The 22983-nt window shown below is 44.7% G+C and overlaps 1 protein-coding gene across 4 annotated transcripts in view; it reads left to right on the top strand.

Annotated features, from left to right (window-relative positions):
- Window positions 1–22983, top strand: part of LOC147142369 (calmodulin-binding transcription activator 1-like) — a 63550-nt gene that overhangs the window by 21200 nt on the left and 19367 nt on the right. For 3 of the 4 annotated variants that reach the window (XM_086040474.1, XM_086040472.1, XM_086040473.1), the window contains exons 4-7: window positions 11578–11645; window positions 18914–19049; window positions 20579–20650; window positions 22267–22420. In XM_086040474.1, coding sequence (XP_085896600.1) covers window positions 11578–11645; window positions 18914–19049; window positions 20579–20650; window positions 22267–22420 — 430 coding nt within the window. The remainder of the gene's footprint in view (window positions 1–11577; window positions 11646–18913; window positions 19050–20578; window positions 20651–22266; window positions 22421–22983) is intronic. The other variant, XM_086040475.1, reaches the window with a different exon arrangement.

Here is a 22983-nt window from a genome sequence, read left to right as displayed (position 1 = left end):
ACTGGCAGCAGAAACCAAACGCAGCTGCGATGCAAAAATACAAAAAAAAAACAACCCAAAACAATAATTAGATTAATTAAATTCATAGGTGCAATTTCCTTGTCGGCATGTGTAATTAACCCACGAGCCTTAAATGTGACTGTTCACTGAATGTGTTAATGGGGTTTCACAGATTGTTTGGATGGTTGTTTCAGTGGTTCTCACTGCAGTCCACAAGGGGCTGGGATTCACCGTTCACCAGTCCTCCCCTCCCCTCCCCTCCCCTGCCCTCCCCTCTCCCTCCCCTCCCTCACATTCTGCTCCTGCTCTATTTTCTCCATGTGGCGCAGACCCTCTATTTATCTTGCCTGCTTTAATTTGACACAAAATATTGTTAACTGGAGACACAGAGATATATTAAACCGTGGGAATGTGCGACTGCGAGTGTGTGGGTGTTGTGCGCGAGCCGTGCCTTGGCTTGTGTGTACCTGCGCGTGTGTGCAACTTTGTGATTCAGGTCCCTGTTATACTCTGAACCAAACCACATATACACACACACACACACACATCAAAAAAATGTCCAGCGGTGTGCTCTAATGAGAAGTCAGACTGTTCAGTGGATACAACACGTTTTGTATCTGCAATGTCCCCACATACAACCTCTGTATTATCTAAGTCCTGTGTAAATTAGATTAAATTCATGAGAGACAGATAAAGCATTCAAATGCGCGCGTGAGATCATTGTGCTCCCGTTCCGAGTACCTGCTCTGTGTGTGTATGTGTGGGTAGAACTTTGTCCAGAACACTTTACAACTTTAATAACTTTCCACAGTTATTCTCGGCATTACAAAGAAATGCGTACGCCCAGAAAAATACCGGTGTACTCTATAGGTATCGGTTTAAATCAACCGCTGCAGCAGATTGAAGCCCAGAAAATAAGAAGTAAACATTTATTAATACTGTGTGCGATGTTATGGAGAAAAGAAATCGAGAGCGATGTTAGTCGTCATCCTGACTACTGTTGAGCGAGTCAGAGAGCACCCAAAGAACAGTTTTGTTTTCTCCTGGATCTAATCTTACGAAAGCCTTTTTGATGATATACCTCGAAGGTTTAACAGAATTTAGTATTTTATAGTGAAACGTGTTTCGTCTGGGCTCACATAGCTATGACACAACTGTAATGTCGTGGTTTTTGTATTCTAACTCCTCTCCAGCAAAATGTAGATGTGTGATCACGGTAACAATAGGAATGGTACCAAAATGTTCCTATTGCGACACTTTCAGTCATTTTTGCAGGTCGGTGTAAATGAACGAACATGGAACTTAAAAAAAAAAAAAAAAATGTCAAGAAAAAAAACATTCCTGTTGTTATTAGATGACTAGGACTGGTGATGTGTCCAAATGTGTGCCCGTACTGGTCAGCTGGGATAGGCTCCAGCTTCCCTGTGACCTTGAACATCATTTAAAAAATGGAGAGCTGGACTATTATTCATATTTTAACAGCTCATGATGTCATCGCCTTCTCTCTCCGATTTAGAACTAAATGAAAGAACACATGGCGCAGCTCATTGGGGACGCAGGCGGTGCTATTTTTCGGGTCCAAAATACTCAATAAAGGAGACGACATAGACATAAAAGCGATGAAGATTACAGCTTACTCATCATCTAATGTCGTCAGTATAATGCTCACATATTCGCATATCTATGGATTGCTAAGGTGTTGTTTGTCGCAACATAACTCATTCCCCCCCGCCTCCCCCATTTAATTTTCATGACAGCATCAAGCTTCAACATAAATTACCTTTTCAGTATCTTTTTTTTAACAGTACCCCAGTACTGCTTTACTGTGGCGTGAGGCACATACATGGACATGTCACCTTCAGTAATCTGCTGAGCTATGTATCCGCCGAGGACAGTGAAGGACGGCCGAATATGAAAGTGAAAACCTTCCTGTTTTCAAAATAGGCCCCATTCACAAAACACAGCGTAAGGTTGAGAGTATCTCATGCTACCGTGACTAACTTGTTCTCCCAGCACTATCCCAAGGATTGGAGCCCATATTTAGATGGAGTGTAAATATATTGTTCCCCATGTTTACTCGCAGGGTGAAATATTGTGTTTGTGTAGTGCGGCCGTTTTCAATTTTGCAGGCGATATCTGAACGGTTCCACTCAGGAGACACACAGTATTTGTCCAGAGTGTTCTCCCATCAAATGGCCATTCTACTCGCTGTCGCATATTTCTTAGTCTGCCCATCTCTGTCCTCCCTCTTCCTCCCTCTTCCTCCTCCCTCATGCTGATGTATGAAATGTCTACTCCCATACGGAGGGTGTTTGTAACAGTCAGTGTAATCAAATTTCACTGATTCCTTGGGGATTAAACAGTGTGTGTGCGCATGTGTGTGCTTGTTGGATATTAGCTGTGTACCAGCTCCGAATTGTATTTCTGCAGTGTCATTAGTCTAAGACTAGCTCAGCTGTAATAAAATATCCATCATCTTGTTCTCTAAGGAAGAAGAACTTCACGAGTGACACCGACGCCGCATTTGCATACCGGTGGCGCATATATTTAAATTTTGACTGTATCGTATAAAGCACTAGGTGGGCGGGAGATTGATAAACACATTTCCAAATGAGAGCATCTAATTTGTATCTTGGCCAAATGACAACAACAACAACAACAACAACAACAAAAAAGATTCATTACTGTCTTTGGGTAGTTGACAGGTAAATATTTTGTCCACCAAATCTTTGTTTTGCTCAGAGAAAGGAAGCACTACAATTAGAAAGTGGCACTGCCGCATATCATTGCGGCCAGTTGGCAGCGTATGCGCTGTATGTTTTGGCAGTGTCGTTTTTGTAGCTTGTTCTCTTGCAAGTCTTCACCTTATCCAATACACAACACCGGCGTCAATATTAGTGTTAAACGGCTGCTCTTAACGTGCAAGCGGAATTCAAAAGACGCACTCCATTGCGGTTGCTACGAGGTGGAAAGTTACCCTGGCAGGATAGAACTGAGGTCAGACTCATTTTTTGCTCTCTAAAAGTGCATTAAATTTGGAGCAATTATTATCCAACTGTGCAACAACTATGAATTTCATTTAATGGATGAAAAGAACCCGATTTAAGCAAACAAAGGTTGGCGACTATTAGCCGGTAAGAATCGGCACCACTCCTGTCTGACAGTAAAAATGTTGCTTTCTTTACACAACTCCCCAATTCTTTATTTATATACATGTATCTTACATCATGTTTAAAGATAGCTAGCACACTTTGACACCCACTGCATGAATCACAGCACTTAAAGAGAGGGTGATGACACCAGGCTCTACTTTGTGCTGTGCATCATCACGGTGCAGTGAAGAGAAGTCCTTTCAGATGTGAACCTTACATTTTTTTTTTTTTTCAAGTATTTATGGCATTGCATATGTTCATGTAGGATAATCATTTCTGACTGCGTATGCATTTGTCTGCACTGGATCATTACAACTTGTCATCGGGGGCCGCTTTCATCCAAACAAACATCAAACAATGCCCAGATTGTGCTGACTCCTGATTTGTGGTTCAAGTCAACAAGTTGAGCAAATTAGTATTCCGGGATTAAAAAATGATGTATTTAGACAGTGATAAACATTACCATCATAAACCGTTATAGCTGATATAAAAGTGACAGCGATTCCACAAGCTGGAAATCATCAGAATTGGAAGTGTGAAAGGTTTATCGCATTTTTCAGTACAGTGAAAGAATGAGCGCGGGGGCCCATAGTAACGCTCTATTCAGTTGCAGCACAAGGATACGTCCTTGGCAAAGACGCATCACGCAGAGTGCAAGTCAGTCAACAGAACTAGCTTGATAACCTGCAATGTTAGCTTTTCCTTATGATTGGTTTTACTCCACCCGCCCTGCTCCCCGCTCGGAGCCGCCCGGTTTGTTGGCAAAAGAGGAGATAAACTCGAGGTACTCGTACTGTATGTCTGTATAATGGCGCTTGTCTCTCCTCGTTTGTTTTTGAGGCCCGAGGATAATTAGATATGCATGGCTTCAGCATGGGGGCGAAGCGAGTCCCCCCCCCCCCAACCCCCCCTTCACAACAACACACAAACGACATGAAATCTTTATTTGTCAGAGACGAGCAGAATTGATTTTTGAGCGGGCAGAGACACGACGCCACGCGAGCTCTGGCGGTCAGCGCCCATTTGTATACGTTTGGCAAGCGTGATTTACTTTGCCCAGGTCCGCACGCATCCAAACCGCCCGCCCATATGAAGCCGGTTGAGCAGACAAACCTAAGGATCACAGCAGAGAGCCATCTTTCAAATGTATTCATTAAACTCCCAAATGCTCCCCTTAACGAATGTAATTAGAATATGGTAATGAGAGAGGGTTGAACCGGGGAGGGTTGTATTACGCTCAGCAGCACACCGCCAGGACGGGAGAGACAAATAGAAAGGGAAAGACAGTAGACGGGTTAGAGGAGAGAGAGGAAGCGAGCGACTGACTGACAGGGTGCCAATTTGTGTCTCGTTGTAAACAAGTATTTATGCCAATGAGAGGTGGCACGCGCTATTTTTTTTTTTCATTCATTCTCCCTAACCATCGCCCGGCAAACCTACTCAATAACAAATCGCGTCCGCAATCGCAAAGGCCTCGGAGGGCCGCGTGACTCACCCAGAAATGAGGCGTCGGGGGTTAACACAACCACCGGAGACCTTTTTCATCCATACCCCTTCGACCCCACTCCCCCACCGCCGCCCCCCCCCCCCCCCCCACCCACCTCCCGCTGCCAAACACCCATCCATCATTTTTGACTTTCAAACCCACGTCTCAGTGTGCGCACACTCTCCTGCTTGACTTAGTGAGAATTTTTGAGGAGTCTGACAGTCTTTATTCAAGACGCCCCCCGGCGCAGCAGGGGTCCTGGCATTGTGTTTGACACCACACACCTGTTGCCGTCTTTGATGTGTTCATCCCCCACTGCGGCGTGAGATGGGCGGTTGTTCTTCCTCAAATGCAAATTGCGAGATAGAAGGGAGAGGAAGAGGGAAAGCGCGTAAGAGAATCTTGATTGATGTTCCCTCGGTAGATTAGGGCAGCCTCTGCTGCGCGCTTAGGTCTCCACAATAAAAGTTGGAGCTACTTTCTGTGCAGCGAGTGCAGCAAACTTTACAGTGGGGTGATGAAAGAAGACAGCGGGACGGGCGAAAGCTAAAGAGGTCTGGCCAGAAGGAGAGCGAGCGGAGGGAGAGTGACAATGTCACCATAAAGCTGTCACTTAGGTGGACAGAAGCCTCTGCGTGGATTCTTCCGAGACCCCGCGCGGTGAAGACCCGTGTATCCCAGCATGCATTAGTTATGACACGCTCATGGTGTTGTGTACATATTCATGTCTCCTGCGGCATGATGGATGTGATGCGCGTGACTCCCGCCGACCAGGTGAGCGGGCTGAGCCCCAGCTGAAGGTCACGTTCCATCCTCCAGTGCCTGACCAACACTAAATACTGGAGGTGTGCACATGCTGCATTTGGAATCACTTGAATACTTTTAACCCTCTATGATGGCCATTTACAGTATTTCCACCTCTCTTTATTTTTTGGGGGGGACCGTTTTGGCTGTATTACATACTACATTTTGACAATTTCTTATTTACTGGATTGAGTCGTACATTTTGACTAAGAAGGGTTCATTCTAGGACTCAACACTTTTGTGGTTTCAATCCGATCACATCATTCATTGCTTTTTGTGCGAGGGAACAATTTCATGTAGTATTCTTGGTTTCCAAAAGAGGCATTTAACGGCTTACCACGCAACAATGGAGCAAATTAATGATGCAATTTTGATTTTAAGAAGTGGAGATACCCTCGGATGACCATGGAGAAGAATTAAATTTTAATTTAAGAAGTGGATACTTTCTCTGCTGGCTATAGAAAGACTGTACTATTAGCACCATAAGAAATAAGGTGGTACTGAGAATGTACAGGATATTAATTTTTCACAACCTGCCTTGTGGGAACAAACAAATTAGAAGCGTTAAAAAAAAATAAAACAAATTTAACTGAATGGATATTTTTATATGGGGGTGGTCGACTGGTTAGCACATCCACCTCACAGTTCAGAGGTCGTGGGTTCAATTCCGGCCTCGGCCTTCCTGTGTAGAGTTTGCATGTTCTCCCCGTGCCTGCGTGGGTTTTCTCCGGGTACTTCGGTTTCCTCCCACATTCCAAAAACATGCATGGTAAGTTGATTGGACACTCTAAATTGTCCCTAGGTGCGATTGTGATTGTCGATGTTTGTTTGTCTCTGTGTGCCCTGCGATTGGCTGGCAACCAGTTCAGGCTGTCCCCCGCCTACTGCCCCAAAGACAGCTGGGATCGGCTCCAGCACGCTCGCGAACCTTGTGAGGATAAGCGGTATCGATAATGGATGGGTGGATGGATATTTTATATAACTAATGACAAGAACTGACGTTAGTTAAATGTATGTGGAAAAAGAGGCAAAAAAGAATTTAAAAAAAAAATCCTAAAAAGGACAGACGGTCTTATATGTGGCCCAAAAAAAAATGGCCGCAAAGAAGCTGAAAGAGTAGGAAAAATCAAACGAGGCTTGGGGGTTAAAATGCAGCATGTGTATGCAATGCGTGTATGACTATGCACATGCGTGTGTGTTGCCCAGTGCGTGATTAGGTGTTTATATGATAAACACAAAGCAAGCTTGAGAGGAATTCTGATCAGGGGCTTTGCAACAGTTGTTATGGAAACAGCATTAAGCAGCTGTATTAGCCAGTGGAGGTAATATAGAGGCTGTTGAAACTAACAAGCAGTAGCGAGGACGGCAGTTTGGGAATATAATACAAACTACACATTATTGCTCTGGTGTACAATAGCCTTGATGAAATTTTAATTGTTCGGCTAGAACAGAACAAAATGATCCATGTCGTAATTCAATGTCTGCCTATCTTTCAGTTTAAGAGCTTCACATATTAATTAACCAGGCCAGAGGAATAGAGTGCAAACAAGACATTATTGGACTGCTTTACAACCAACATAGAATCATTAATGTCAGCGGGAAGGGGAACATAACTTGGACAGTTTAGTTCTGGCCTGAGTTCTGAGCTTCTAGAAAAGAAAGCTATTGACAATGTTGATTTTTCAAGGTCACATAGGAATTTGCACAGAAGTGCAGTGGTTATAAAAAGACTAGACACCCCTGTTCAAATGCTTGCTCAAATTTGACAAAAATGACACAATGATAAATCATTTAAAAAGTTCCAACATTGTGACATACAACCTGGCATAAAACGAAAAAGAAATCTTTTCAAGAGGGGAACTGAGACAATTTGGTTGTGTGCACGTCATGGTCAGAGAAAACTCGGAGGGTCTAGAATGCTTTTCCTGACGTTTGTGTAGTCACATCTTACAGCGCAAGTCATGGTCCACGCAGAGTTTCAACAGCATCAAATTCTATTGGCAAGGTATCAGTCAGTATAAGGGTACAAATAATTTCCAGTTTCAGTCATCTTCAATAAGAGAAAATTTGGCACAACAGTGAGATTACCAAGAAATGGACATCCCTCTGAAAAAAGAATGAAAAAACAAACTACCGGTAGTCAGACTCAAGAGGCTGCCAGCAACACTGAAGGAATTTCTGGCAAGTACTGACTGTATGTGAAAATATTCACCCGTCTTCTTCCTTTGTCTGAGCTATTGGGATAGGGCGGCAAGATGGAAGCCTTATCTTACAAGAACAAAATTTCAAGCCTCGCTACATTTTGCAAAAGAAATGTGAAATTTCACATGCGGCAAAAGTCTTATGGTATGATTAAACCAAAGTGGAACTTTTGGGCCATAATTCTTAAAGGTATGTTGGGCACAAACACAACACATCTTGCTTTTGGGCATTTTTTCTTTATCTGGACTCTTGATGCCTTAGACAAGTTGGAGGGAATTATGAACAGTTCCAAATATCAATCCGTGTTGACACAAAAGCTTCAGGTTTCTGCTAGGAAGCCAAAACTATTTGCAAAAGTCTACTATAACAGCGGAACTTTGTTTGGGGTTAATCAGCGGCACTTTAAATGGTGGCAGTTGTGTGTTGACTCCTGTTTAACACGACTTTGAATGTGGCTGGTGCATTCTGAACAGCTATCTCAATTGTTTATTTTTACTTCCCCTCTCAAAAAGATGTCTTTTTTTTACATTTGTTTCGTACAGGTTCCAGGTCACATGAATAGTGTCCAAAGTTTTGAAAATTAAATGTCTTTTTTTTTTTTAATATATATATATCACACACACTTGGCATTTGAACAGGGGTATGAGCGCCACCGTAAAATGACATCAGTGGATAATGACACGTCCACATTAAATAATCGATCATTTAAATTCAGTCCGTCTTTTTCTTTCTGTTGATATTTCATTAGCATATGTGTATTTTATGACACAATGTTGACATAATTTGGGCTGGATCTTGCTAGGTTAGATACCTGTTGTATTTTGTTTTATTATTATTATCATTTTGATATTTTCTTTGTTTGTTTTGTCTTCATGGACTATTGTGCTCAGGTGGTATTTGTCATTTGCTGAACCCTTGTGTGTATGTTATGTCAGAGTTACCCAACTCACAATCAAGCGAAATATGCTGCTCAATAAGATGAATACCTTGGACATTTCTTTGTCATGAGAACAATTTTTTTTTTTGGTAAGTTGAATTTTTTGTGAAAAGGTTTAATCAATATAATGTTGGAAAAAAAAAATTCAATCCGTCTGTCAATGTGAGTTTTGCATAGCAAAGCGGAATGAGAAATCTGCGGCGAGCAAATTGCTGAAGTAGGATACCGGAGAAGTCTGAATTGGAGGTTATAATTGATACAATGCCAATCCCTGTCTGATATTTTCAAGGTTCATCTGGAAGTGCACAGTGGTTGTGTTGACAACAAATACCAACATCAGCAAACCTCCACGGGTAATGCTAATGCGGTTCTTTGCTCCATATATGTAAACAGGACAAAGGCAAAAATGGACTGTGGGTATACTTAAAAGGAAAACCTCAATGTGCTGCCTCGCATCTCCATAAAATAAACAGTTCAATGCCAAATAATGTGTGTGGCGAGAAGGAGCGTCAGCCTTCGTTTGAGGTGCCGCTATGGAATGGATGTGACAGTTCCAGTTTACAGACAACTCTGTTTTCCCCTGATATCTGCCAGGGTGATGCTCGTCATTAGACTTCAAAACACACGCACACACCGACACTCTCTCTCACACAAGACACTCTCGCCTGTGGCCAGACCCTTAAACGGAATCCCCCCAGGGAACGCTGCTGCATAAGTCTGCTGCAGTGTAGGCGACCAACCGAGCCGCCCCCTCGTTCCTCCTGGGGAAATCTGCCCCGGGTTTGGGAGTGCGCGTGTGCGTGCGTCTGTGCATGAATGTGTGCAAATACGAGCACTTTTTTTTGTTTTTTTTTTTGTACATGCCATCCATTTCTTGGAGGGAGATGGCCTCTTCGAGACCTGAGTGGGTGGCTGATTTCCCCACTTGCATCGCTCGCAGTCTAGCTTCCCACTCATGATCCCAACTTTGTTAGATACAGTATTGCTTAAGTAACTCTCTCGCCCAGTCTCTCCCGGTCAATCTGCGACTGGCACATGCGAGCGTGGCGGGGCGGGCCTGCCCGGAATGCATCATTGTGTAGATTCACGTAGACATGCAGAAGAACTAGGTTTATGGACTAGATCCCCGGAGAAAGATCCCTGAGTCTGGCGCACACGCGCACAACGCTTTGAGTATTCCTAAAGGGTCAGCGTGTCGCCAGGCATGCTCACAGCGTTCCATCACTGGCCGTCCGTCGGGACAATAACGCCGACTTCCGGGGGATCGACCTTCCAGTCTCACTTTTGTCACTCTTCGCATGGGCGTGGAGCGCGTGTGTGTTTGCGCGTGCGTTGGTGAAGGGGAGCGGCGTTTGTGTATGCGTGTGTGTGTGTATGGGGGGTGGGCGGGGGGGGGGGGGGGGGGGGGGGGGGGTTTAGAGTGTGTGTCAGGCTGCCGTTTCAGCTGACTCCTCTGTTTCGGGCTTTTTAATGGCTCTTATGGGGCGGGCCTTTAATTGCAAGTCTCTCTCCCTCCTTGGTAATCCTCCCATCCTTCTGTCTCTCCCAGCCCCTTGTCTCCACTCTTCCCCACCTCTCTCCTCCCGCCTCCCACTGGCTGACAGTCACTAGGGGAGCCCCCAGTGCCCGGCCGGAGCCGTGGAGGCCGTATAGCATATTGACTTGCTGCAGAGTGGTTTGGGAGGAGGAGAGGTGTCTGCTTGTCACCGCTAATGAATAGATGCATAAATGAATGAGGTGCTCTTTGTGTGTGCACGTCTCGCGAAGGAGGGAAATGCGAACGGCGAGCGTCTGTATGTGTGTTTTCAACCCGGACTCGGCCCTGTGCAATTTTCTGCAACTCAGACAGACAGACATTAACAGTTGGCAGATTGATGGTGATAATAATTAATGGTGTGATGGCAGCCTGTCCCTCACACGTACACACACGCGCGCGCGCGCATGTACATGTATGCAGGGTGAGGCAGTGGGGGTTGGGACATGGCAACAGAATGGAGGATACTAAAAACAATACTGTTAAGTGCCAGCACCCTCCACCTGCTCTGTCTCTCTCTCTCTCTCTCTCTCTCTCTCCATCTCATCTGGTCAGCTTGGAGCTGGAGTGCTCTCGTGCCAAGCTGGGACAAATAACCGGGAAAAAAAAAAAAAAAAAAAAAAACACATGCACGCAGTGCACACACAAGTATGAGAGAGGGTGGAAGAGGAGGTCTGGAGTCGAGATAGATGATCTGAGGGGGCAGATGAAGGAGGGCTGGATCGTTGATGTCTTCTTCACTATTGCTTTGCGCCACATTTCAAACACTGATTGCCTTAAGAGGACAATTTCCATTTCATAGGCGTACACAACAAGTGGGTGAGAAGGGAGGGAAACAGACAATCGCGTTTAAAGGAGCAGAGAGTTTACTCAGCGAAGGAAAAAGGCAGTGTTGTATCTCTGCGTGAGGCTGTTTTTCCTTACTCTCGCTAAAACACACCTGTATGACTGATTTATTTTTCCTTCCTGGGCTTTACCTGCGGAAAAAGAAACAGTGCGAATAGGACGGCCGAGGAGATGAAAGGAGAGCCAGAGGAATTAGGAATCAAGTTATGAGCCGACTTTATCTGACGGGAAGCTGCCAAACTGCAAAAAACAAGGAAACTTTTCCCATTAAAGCACCGGCTCGGCTATTGTGTACGTGCGCGTGTGTGTTTGTGTTGTCGGCCTTTCCTCACCAGCGGAGGCAGGCATCAGTGCGTCCGCTGCTGTGATTGGTTGCTAACCCTGAGGGTCAGTGCTCAATGTCCGTCTCCTGACTGGCTGCTCTGTGACCAATCAAGCGCCTCGAATCGGCCGCGGCAATCCGATATATTCCGGCGCGCGCGCGCTCTCCGTGGGCATCAGCAGGTCATCTGGAAATACCTGTTATGTTTTATCTCCCTGTGACACGCCACACACTCACACTCCAGAAAAATAGATACAGTACAGTAACCTTTCTGTCTTGCCTTTGTCTCACCAGGAGATTGCTGCGTATCTCATCACTTTTGAGAAACATGATGAGTGGCTGACGACATCGCCAAAGACCAGGTGAGGATAGAGCAGACAGTCTCGCGCGCGCGCACGCACACACAGAAAAAGGGCGACTCTGTCAGCAGGTGACTCATGTTGTTTTAATCCCTATGACCGAGTGACTGTTTGATTAAAACACTGGAGGTGTGTGTCTCCATTGATTGGTTGCTCTACATGTACAGAACGCTCCCCAACACGGTCGGACTGCAAAGCACCTAGTCAGCTGGAAATGGAGTATTAATGAATGTAAATGTATTAGGCTAACTGATGTATAATTCAGACGTAAAGGGGGCTGAGGGGTCCAAGGGAGGTGTGTGTGCGTGTGTGCGCGCGCGCGTGTGTGTGTGTGTGTGTGCCTGCGTACGTGCGCGCATGCGTGTGAACAGGGATTTACTTGCCAGAACTGAATATTCATCGTTCCCATGCACTGAACCCTGCATAGCTCATTTCCTCGGGTATGGTGAACAGAAAAAGACCATCTGAATAAGAATTCACCAAATGGATGTTTCCTTAACATTAAGATAGCAACGTTCCTTAAAATGGCAGCATGGCGGATATAACGTGTCCGCCGCACAATCTTGGCTCTGGCCTTCCTTTTGTGAGGTTCAGATGTTTTCCCTGCGCTTACCGTGTTTGTCTAAACGTGCCCTACGATTTCCTGGCGACGAGTCCAGGGTGTATCCTGCCTCAGCCGGGACTGGCTCCGGCTCACTCGCGAGTCACGACCCTAATGGGGATAAGTGGTCCAGAAAATGGATGGATGGGTTTTCCTATTTACTATATTGTAAAGGCTTTTTACATACCGTACAATATAAGATACGGTTGTACTACAAAATGTGCATGAATAAAATCCCCAAACTCGAATGTGACGCACATCGCAGTCAGAGGCTCCCTCCCCCACCCTCCCCCACCTTTTTGGCTACTTTTTCTGAACATATTTACTATACGGTTTTATGTAAGAATTTTCTTTGAAATGTTGACCCATTTCCTCTTAAAAAAATGAAAATCATATTTGTTGTATGAACTGACCAATTATATTTTATGCTCAGTGTAATGGAAATATTACAAAGATGGGTGAACGGATTGAATACGTAAATTTAGCTAGTTCTGAAATCTTCATCGTAGCAGGATCTCTTGGGCAATCCGTTGCTTCCATCTTCGTGACAACTGTTTAATCGTGGAAGAGTTTATGAGGCATGACCTCAACTCCCTCAAAAACCTTTGGGAGGGACTAAAGCATAAATCTGTATTACAAAAGATCTTGCAAAATAGTCTCTTCAGAGCTGTAACCAAAAATTTGTCAATAAGCCTTGGCCTTTTACACAGGAGACAGCAGAGGCGGGATGTTGCTGCAAATTGTTTTGTTTTTTTTTCAAAGTTACACATATGACGAGGTTGGTGTCGACGTCTACTGTGACATAAAATACTTTTCGGACAGCGACGTCGCTTTTGACATTGTTGTGTTTGTAGCTGTTTCTCTGTTGTTCCAGACAGATTTTGACTAGGAGACAATAAAGATGATCCTAAATCGAAGCCTAATCACGTTTTAGAGTCTTCAATGAACGTACGTGATTTTTGTACATGGGAGGAAGCCAGACTTTGAGAACAGCCACGTAAGCTCGAGGAGAACATCCAAAGTCCACACAGGAAGGCGATCGCAGAGATTTGAAACGAGAACCTCGGAACTCTGCGAGGTAGACATGCTAACCGCTTGCTGCTATTTAAGGAATATTTTTATTTCGCCCATATTCTTAATTAAGAGTTATCACTTAATCTAACATGCATGTTTTTAGAATATGGGAGGAAGCCGGGGCACTTGGAGAAAACACACACCACGGCATGAAAGTGCATGCAGATGACATGCAAATGGCCTGAACATTTGCTACAGAACATATCATCAAAAAATGATTTCATATAACTAATGCCACGGATGGGCAATATCTTGCTTCTCCATAGGTGTTGCGTTGTCGTTAATCCTCCCTGGCTCATGTTCTTCTGAGTATGACTTTGCGTTTTTCTATTTAGGGTTAGGGTTACCTTATAATGTGTAAGATTATATCCAGATACGTACAGGCAAATTCCAAGTTTTGTAAGATTCAGTACACCCCGCGGTTGACAGGTATAGAATAGAGATGGATAAAAACGGGTGGATTTTGCTACTTAATTTGTAAGCAACCATATTGACAGACCATATTGTATTCCACGAAATATTACCCGGAATATCAAGTTTAGACTAGTGGGGCTGTATAGAAGATTATAATCAAGAAAATTTGGGGGTTGATTTTACGCATTCCTTTAAAAGGTAGTAGAACCACACATTTTTGTATTCATCCCACAAATGTACACTTTTAACAGAGACATGTCTCTGCTTTGCCTGAAGAAAATAAAATGCCTATTTTGACCGAGTACAAATGTGCAGACATCTGTTAGCACGTGTAAGATGTCAAAAAAAAAATTAAAGCGTAAAAATAAGCACTACAGTAAAATACAGATACCTGAAAATGCTGTAATGACGTGTTTGGACTTACTTCCCACCACTGCGTATAGTGTCAATTTTTGGTATTAAAACACAGAGAGGGCATGATGGCAGAGAAGAAGAAGTGGAGAAAAAGTCAAGTAAGTGCAGCGGTCACCTTATGGCCCCATTTGTGATTACTGATGCCACAGAGAGCCTGAGGTGATACCTCTGTGCTCTCATTGTGCGAGCTGAAGGACTCTTCTCAGGAGCAGCCTGAGGCCAGCAGCACAGTTTATGTTGCGGATGGATTTCTCATTGATTGGTTGTGCTGCCGTACCGCCTCAGCTTCCCAGCAGCCACGGCAGCAGCAGTCGAATTGGTGTTATTGAGCAGCAGTTAGATATAATCCCATTTATACATGACATGAGGCACGATTAGAACAGATTACACCTAATCCCATCAGATGGAAAGGAGCTCAGCTAACGGAGACGGTGACATTTATGTGCCCGCGCCGTTCCGCGTGTGTTTGTATCCACACGCGGGCACTTGCGGTTGCGCCGTTGCGGGGCTGATATTAAGACAGCAATCAATGACCTTCATTTCTCCTCTCAATGGAATCCAAGTTCAGAGTAATGACTGTTACCTCGTCTGGATCGTCTCACGTCTTCTCGCCTCCTTCTCTCCTCCCTTTACCGGACACACTCAATAGCCCACTCTGTCTCCTTATCTTTGCCTTCTCTTTTTCCACTCTCCTCCCCTTGCCTTCTCTGTTTTCGCTCGGCTACACCGTGGAACGGTGGAAAAGCTTTTTATATCCCACACATCACAGACCAGTTACAATCAATAGCATTTATGTCTGCTTGAATCGGAGGGTTTGCAAGGAGCAACGGGCACCGCGTGAACGCGTACGCACGCACACACGCACGCGCGCGCGGGCACATCTGATCTCATCCATCGTCTCCATAACATAATTAGAATCAGCAGCCCTGAGATGACTCACACGGCTCGAGACAGAGACTAAACTCATCTTTGATCGGAAGGTGGGGGTCTCCACTCGGCTTCCAAGCTGGCAGGCTTCACCCCCCCCCACCCCCCCTACCCCCAAAAACAGAACAGATTTGCGGTGTCAAAGAAAATCAGTTCAAAGCAAATTCAATTTTACTACACACTGCGCGCAGCGTAAATTGCAATCATCCCAGTCCATATGTGCCCACGTCAAACTCGAGGCGAGCGCGGCGTAGTGAAGGGAATGGATGAGACGAGAAGATGAGACTGAGAGGAAAGCGATGAGAATGGAGGGACACAGTCAAGACAAAATAAAGAGATGGCCTGATAAGAGGGATAAAGACGATGTGTGTTTGCGTGCACGCTTGTGAGTATCTGTTAGTTTATTGATTGTTTCTGTTGTCATGAGATAAGGCAAAGATGCATTTTGCGCACCAACGCCCAACACACACGCACGCACACCCACGCACACACACCCCACACACACACATATTACCACATTCACTTGTCCTTAATGTTATAGAAGAATGATTGATTGCTGAGCAGCAGGTTTGACATTGAGCTTAGAGAACACATGGCGGTAGGTCCCGCCATCTGTGACATTGCTATAGTGTCTCGGTCTTTTCATGCATATGTTCACCTGGCGTCCGTGTGTGTTTATGTGTTCTTTAAAGCAGTGGTTGCCAACCTTTTTTCTGCCACGGACCGGTTCATACAAGTCCATACCCTTCGCGGCCCTGTAACTATTCCCCCGTTAGGGGTCGGGGGGCTGGAACTTTCCAAATTCATGTGTTTATTTTAGTCATTTGCTAGCTTGTGCATTTAATGTTAGCGTTACGCGACGGAGACAACTTGACATATAGTTAAGAGTCAGTCAGAGATGTAACGGAGAGAATCCGGTCACTTTTCAAAATTAAATGTTTTTCAGCCTCAGGTAATAAATAAACAGGAAGTACTGTATGTTTGTTTTTTTGTACGTCCCGGTCCAAAGTGGCCTGCGGCCCGGTACCAGTCCGCGGCCCGGTGGTTGGGGACCCCTGCGTTAAAGGACATTCTTCCAGCTACACTCTACGGACAAAAGTACTTGACCCCAAACGCTAATTGCAAATTAGATTTATTTATCTCTTTGCAGCGACAACAGCGTCTATAAGACGATGACGTTTTGGAATGTACCTGTTGGAATTTTGTCCATTCACTCAGAAGAGTAAGAATTTGTTTGATTGCTTGGACCTGCAAGAGCCTGGCTTAAAGTCTCTGTTCTAGTTCAATTGAAAGGTGTTTGAAGTTAAGATCAAGTTCTCGAAAGCGGTAATGCAAAGTTAGAAGCATGGGAGTGTCAATGATTAGGTTAGATTCAACTGGATATGATGGCTCAGTTTCTAGCACCTGGTGAATCAAGGTACCAAATGTGTCCATATCATATTCTCAGATGGCCATCAAGGTCAGCAAGTCTTTCAACTGTCAGACGGACTGACCTACATTTACAATCGGAATTCTTATGTTTCTTCCATTAAATTGTATTTAATTACATTAATTGTATTACCAACTGTGTGATTTCTTCATTTCATTAGCATTGCTCTTGACTGCACTGTATGCACATATCGTGTGTGCCCATGTCAATCTAACCTGCTCTGGTGCTCCAGATGATGTACATGGCACCAGGAGCGGAGCCAGAACGTGGCTAATGGGTGGGCCTGGAAAAATCAGGGTGGGCCTGAATATTTCTCTCACTGAGCACAATCCTCCTGTCCCGACATATCGTATATTCGGGTAAAACGACAAACTGAATAATATGAAGTTCGGATCTTCCTTAGACAACCACAATTTTGCCATTCTTTATGTTCAATAAAATAAAAAAACACAACAAAACACAAATTCAAAAATAATTTTATAATAAATTACTAAAAATTTTAAAGTATATATTTTTTTCATGAATCACACTGGATGGGCAGTCTGTTAATCCGGGTGGTCCTGTGCACACCCAGGCCCACAGTTGTGTGCTGTTATGCTACTTTTTTGTAAAATAGTGTTGGTTTGGTTTCTATAGTTACGACATGATAGCGGTGCTAACGTGAGATGAAGAAGTACCCACTGAAGGCCAAGCTAACTCTAACCCTATGCGATATAAACCATTGCTATCCTCTTATTGGCGATTCAATTTTATCAATGAAGTGTCAGACACCTGTGCCTACCAGACAGAACTTGCAAAAGACAGACAACGCTCGTTCGTACAAGTGATGCGATTACCCTGTTAAAATAATGAAATGCACGGCGAGGTCAGTGAAACAGAGGCAATTGCTTCCTACACAATGGGATGAGGACAGTGAGGCTCCTGTGTTGAACACCGCTGATAGTCGTTCAAACGCCAAAGGGATTTTCCCAGGACAATGAGCTGACATAAAGCAGAAAAAAAAAAGAAATTTGACTTTGATGCCAAGGATTTAACAGGTTCTTGCAACATTTTAGGTCTCATGACTTGAAAAGTTAAATCACATACTAATGTTTGCCCCAGTAAACACAGCAGATCCATCGTTGTTGTTTGTTGGTGTGTCTTGTTCGGGCTGATGCAATTTTGGCTTGGTATTCACATTGTTCTCGCGGTACTATTTTGTTGTGTTAAACTGGAGGCTAAATGAAATGAGCTGAGCCGTAGTGCGTGGAAAGTGGCATAATGGGGCTAGTCCAAACTCTCATTCCTTTATTGAGTAAGAGATGTGTCTTAATACTTATTGATGTGATATTGTGTGTAGGACTGCAACTAATGATTGATTTGATAATATTTTAATCAGTTGATTATTTTGTCAGTTGATGGATGAATCGGATAAAAATAATAATAATTTGCATGCCTTTATTTAAAAACATTACGATATTATTTCAAATTGACAAATTCAGTTTCTGGTTTTGTACATCAGCATCTCCAGTATTAGGCAAAAATGTTGATCATTGTTTTCCCAAAATAAAAGCAAATGTTTTTTTTTGATTAACCACAAAGGTAACACTGGTCAACAGACATTTTGGTGCCAAGAAAGTTTCAACGGTTTTAGGGTATTTTGATGTTGCTGAATGTGAAAATGACCTTGTTTTTGTTCCAAATTGGCTCTACTTTTTTGTCATATTCCATATTTTTGTTTTTTGAAAGTGCTAATAATATGCAAGTTTTGGCATTGGTATTTTCTTTGATGAGGCTGTATCTGTTTTTTCAAACAGGTACATACAGTATTCTTTCAAATCTATATGCAAAACATGTTACAGTGAAAATCAAGCAAAAATTCAAAAAATTGGGCAATATTAGCCATCAACAAACGCAAAAACAGGTGACGTCAAAGCAAAACACAAATTTTAGTAACGATGAAAGTACAAATGTGCAGTTTCAAAAACTGTCAAAGCACATTAGAAGCTGAAATTCCAAGCATTTGGACCATTTTAAATTTAAATAGGTATCTAGACAATTCATTTATGATAACCCCCAAAAACCTGATTGTGGTGATAATAGATCAGCTGTCGATTGATCGATTAATTGTTGCACCTCTAATTGTATGTAATGCTCAAGTACTCAGAAGCTAATGCTTGAGCTGTGTTAATGGATGGACCTACTTAAATATTAACACAATAGTGCAGTCTCCATTGTGTGTGTGTTGAATTTGGGAGTGTAACCTTGACATTCTTTGCCAATAACACTGGATAGTTTCCACGTCACTGAGCAATGAAACGCTGACAATATCAAAGACGTGGCCACTTTTTGCGCAACATTTATTCTCTTCTGCCAAACTAATTCTCACACCGTGTGCTTCGTTTGTACACTTTTGCTCTTCCCTCCGAACAGGCCTCAAAATGGCTCCATGATCCTCTACAACCGCAAGAAGGTGAAATACAGGAAAGATGGCTACTGCTGGAAGAAACGGAAAGACGGGAAGACCACCCGAGAGGATCACATGAAGCTCAAAGTCCAGGGTGTGGAGGTGAGAGCCTGCCACGAACAAGAAACAAGTCTGTGATCTCTTTTTGTGCTGAGTTGCCAATCCGATCCATAATGTTAGTCACTCCTTCACTCCTTGTAGACACACGTGTGGAACGCGAGGGCACACACAAACACACCCACACACACACACGCCGGAGCTACGGGGCGAAGAGCAATACTGTAGACCTGTGTGCGGCGCGCGAATGTGTGCGCGTGTGTCCCTCCTCCTCGCTCCCCCCGCTCCCGCTCCTGTCCCCGTCTCCCTTCCCCTCTCTCTCTTTCTGAAGGAGAAGAGTGCGTTTGGCCCACAGCCAGGAATGATGTCAATGCCTTCTTCAGCAGAACAGAGAGGGGTATCGATCCAGTCTCAAGGCAGCGTCTGTGCGTGCCTGTGTGTGTGCGTGCGTGTGTGTGTGTGTGTGTGTGCGCGTTTGAGTCACAACAGCCAGCTGAAAAATTGATTATTCAGCAGGACTGTACCAAGAGGTGAGAGCGGCGAGCATGCATGTGTCAGAAAGAGAAAGACGGAGGGAGATTGGAAAGCAAAGGCGCGACAGCGAGGCAGCGCATGGATGTGTACGGAAAGCTCACTGGCTGCGCATAAATGAACAGCAGACATAGGCAAAGGGAATAATTGAGATCAAGTATTCCCATCTGCACCTCTATTATTTACAAGCCCACACTCACGCTGACAATCATCTGACATGCATTTTTCTGCTGCCGTGCACAAACGCACACAGACACACCCGCGCGCACACCCGCGCACACACACACATCCAAAGGCAAGTGTTTCTCTCCCTGGTAGTTGCTCAGTAATTGTTTGTGTCACCTCTTCCCGGGACCCCTCGAGCAAGAAAGCATCGTGTCGCGCAGGGGGCAGGAATGGCGGAGCGGGCGGGAGAGGAGGAGGACCGGGTGAGGCGGGAAGCCGGGGAGGAAAAACACAACCCAAGGATCGAGAGCCTCCCTCATATCAGATGGAAATATATGGAAATGCACTCTGCCTTTGGCCAAACACACTTTAGATAGCTGGCGGGTTTCTTCTCAGAAGAAGCAAAATGGCAAGAAAATGAGAGCGCCAATGAGACAGACAGCAAACAGAACCGACTTTTGATGTTGCTATTTCATATCCTGCATGTCAAGTATTCACCGCCGCTGTATGTGCGATTGTATTTTACGCGACGACCTTGTTAGAAGACCGTTTCAACCTTCCGCATGCAGGGAAATCCCAAAGGAGCCAGAGCAGGGTCCACGTATTGATCCTCTTGCGATATTTATACATCTACGCCGGTGCCAAATATTGATATTTTATAAGTCGACAACATCTGATGAAGGGCCTTTTCAAAATGACAACGGCATGTTTGGCTCCTAAATGAATACGACCTAAGTGGCTATAACCTGAGTTCTCCTTTGCTGTTCTCTCCTTTGCTGTCCTCACCTCATACTCTCCTTGTGTCCCGCTCCCTCCATTTTCTTTTCTCCCTTGCCCCCCCCCCCCCCCCCCCCCGAAATCTCCTCTCCTCTCTCTAGTGTCTGTATGGCTGCTACGTCCACTCCTCCATCATCCCCACCTTCCACCGTAGATGCTATTGGCTGCTGCAGGTAAGCCACCCGCCCCCTTCCCCAGCATCTCTACATTAAAACAAGAAGACTGTATAACAGGGAGGCATAATTTACACCTAGTGACCATTGCCCTTTGTTAGCTGTTTACGGCCACGTCGCTTTGGCTCGACAAAGAATTCTTCCTCGAGCATGTTATGTAAAGGTTTCATTCACAACTCTACACCAAACTAAACTACCAGAAACTGTATAGTATATTGTTAATTTTACGCACCACATGTTTAATCTCCTAAATTGTCCATTACATTTTCCAAACAGCACAGTAACCTCCAACATAAACCATTGATAAACATCCTCCTCTTCAAAATTTAATGAGGCAGACTGTACTAAAAAGTGGGGTAATAATAAAACTGGACGCCATTGCTGGGTTTATCGTCCCACTCAGGATATATCTGGTATGACGTGAACGTGGTTTGCTGAGAAAACTTTTCCCCGCCAGAACTTTTCCAGCTATTACGGTCTTAGGGCGCTACTCTCCATGTGGTCTCCTCCCCGAAAACACCCCGGAGCGACGTGCAACGTGCGCACACACAATCGGCACGTATAGATTTTAGATTCGCGCCCCCGCCCCCGGCCCGTGTGAAAAACACGCACACACAGCCCTACCTACACACACACACACACACACACACACACACACACATACAGCTCCCTGATTGGCCATGCAAGTGCGGGTCACCAGAACCTCATCATGTGCAGACCTACATGTTGAATCTTAAACATCCCCTTCATTTCCAAGCAAATATTGAAGGCCCAACGATGTTCATTTAAAATATGGAAATTCAATACATTCATGCATTCCTCGCCAATAGGCCTTGCATAATTTGTCACATGAATTTTACAAGGACATTCTCGCCACATGCTGTAAATTGAATTTGCCCCCTATCAAATACATTTTATTTTTCCGCGCACTTGACTCCCTCGTGACTCTCGGAGTCCAAAATTGGCAGGGGAACTTCTGCTTCCTCGATCTGTAATGTGCCATTTTCTGCTCTTTGCACATATATCACATCACATCAGCGAATATGATCATGAATGAGCCTGTCTGTTCGGTTGCATCGCACGGTGTGGTGCCGTGGCAGCCCACTGTGCCATTTTCTTGTTCCACCTCAGCACGCCCTCCCGAACCCCCCCTCCCCCCCCCCTCACCTGAGTCTGTCTCCTGAATCTTTTATCAAGCGGAGCCTCTCTCGCTCACACCAGCCACATACACACTTGTTGAATCATTCATGGGATATCAATTCCATAGGTCTGCTGGCGGGCTACAGTATGGCGAGCTCCATGCTGACCGGCTCATTCCCCGATTCGTTCATTCACTCTCTAAATCGCATGCACGTGCGGACGTTTCTGCTGGCCCTGCGAATGTGAGGGAGAGTGGTGAGTGGGCTTACGCTGTTAAATGTTTTATAGGCAGGTGAGAGAATCTTGTCTGACACGCTATATCGGACCTCCCTCCTGACCTCCACATACTCCTCTGCTTTCCGTGTCCTTTTCCCCTCCTTCTGCAAATACGCCGTATCGATGTGCTCCCTTTGCTTACCGAGACAGATGAGCAAAAATAAAGTTTTACCGAAGAGATGTGCGTTGCTGTGTTATAGAACCCAGACATCGTGCTGGTGCACTATCTGAACGTTCCGGCGGTGGACGATAGCGGGAAGCCGTGCGGCCCTGTTCTTTGCTCTATCAACACGGACAGGAAGGAGTGGGCCAAGTGGAGCAAGGAGGAGCTCATCGGACAACTCAAACCTATGTGTGAGTTCGCGTTTCCACTTTCCACCCCTCGCCGCAATCCTGCTCTCTCTCTCTTTCCTGTGTTTCAGCCCACACACTTGTCCTAAACCAGAATGGGAGTCACACTGTGTCAGCAACCAAAGCTGTCGTTGCGATTAGAATTCAAAAGATGAAAAACAAACATACCCAAACTTGAGATGTAAGACTTGAAAAGCTACTGGCTTGCCTTTTGAAAATCCGTCTGAATTAAGAGGCAACTGCACAATTTACGATGTAGATACTACTATAAAGAACCGGCTGTGCGATTTTTTTTTTTTTTAATTTTTTTTTTTAATGTTTTTGTTTTTGTGGTGGGATAATTCCAAAAGTCAGTGCCATGCTGCCACCTACAGGCAAGTACACATTGTACCGAAGAACCAAAGAGAAAGGGGTGGATGGATAGAGGGGCCCAAGCTGGAGGTGCCCGAAATATCCAGCATGTATTATTCATAAATCAGCATCAGAGAGAGAAGATAACTTCAGTACACACACACACACATACACACACACACAGAAAATTACCTAATCTCGCATCTTTTGATCTG

The sequence above is a fragment of the Filicampus tigris genome, chromosome 9 (assembly GCF_054856515.1).
Source record: "Filicampus tigris isolate MCC_2025a chromosome 9, RoL_Ftig_1.0, whole genome shotgun sequence".
NCBI lineage: Eukaryota > Metazoa > Chordata > Actinopteri > Syngnathiformes > Syngnathidae > Filicampus > Filicampus tigris.
The sequence above is the reverse complement of the archived record's forward strand: the minus strand, read 5'-3'. Positions and strand labels throughout refer to the sequence as shown.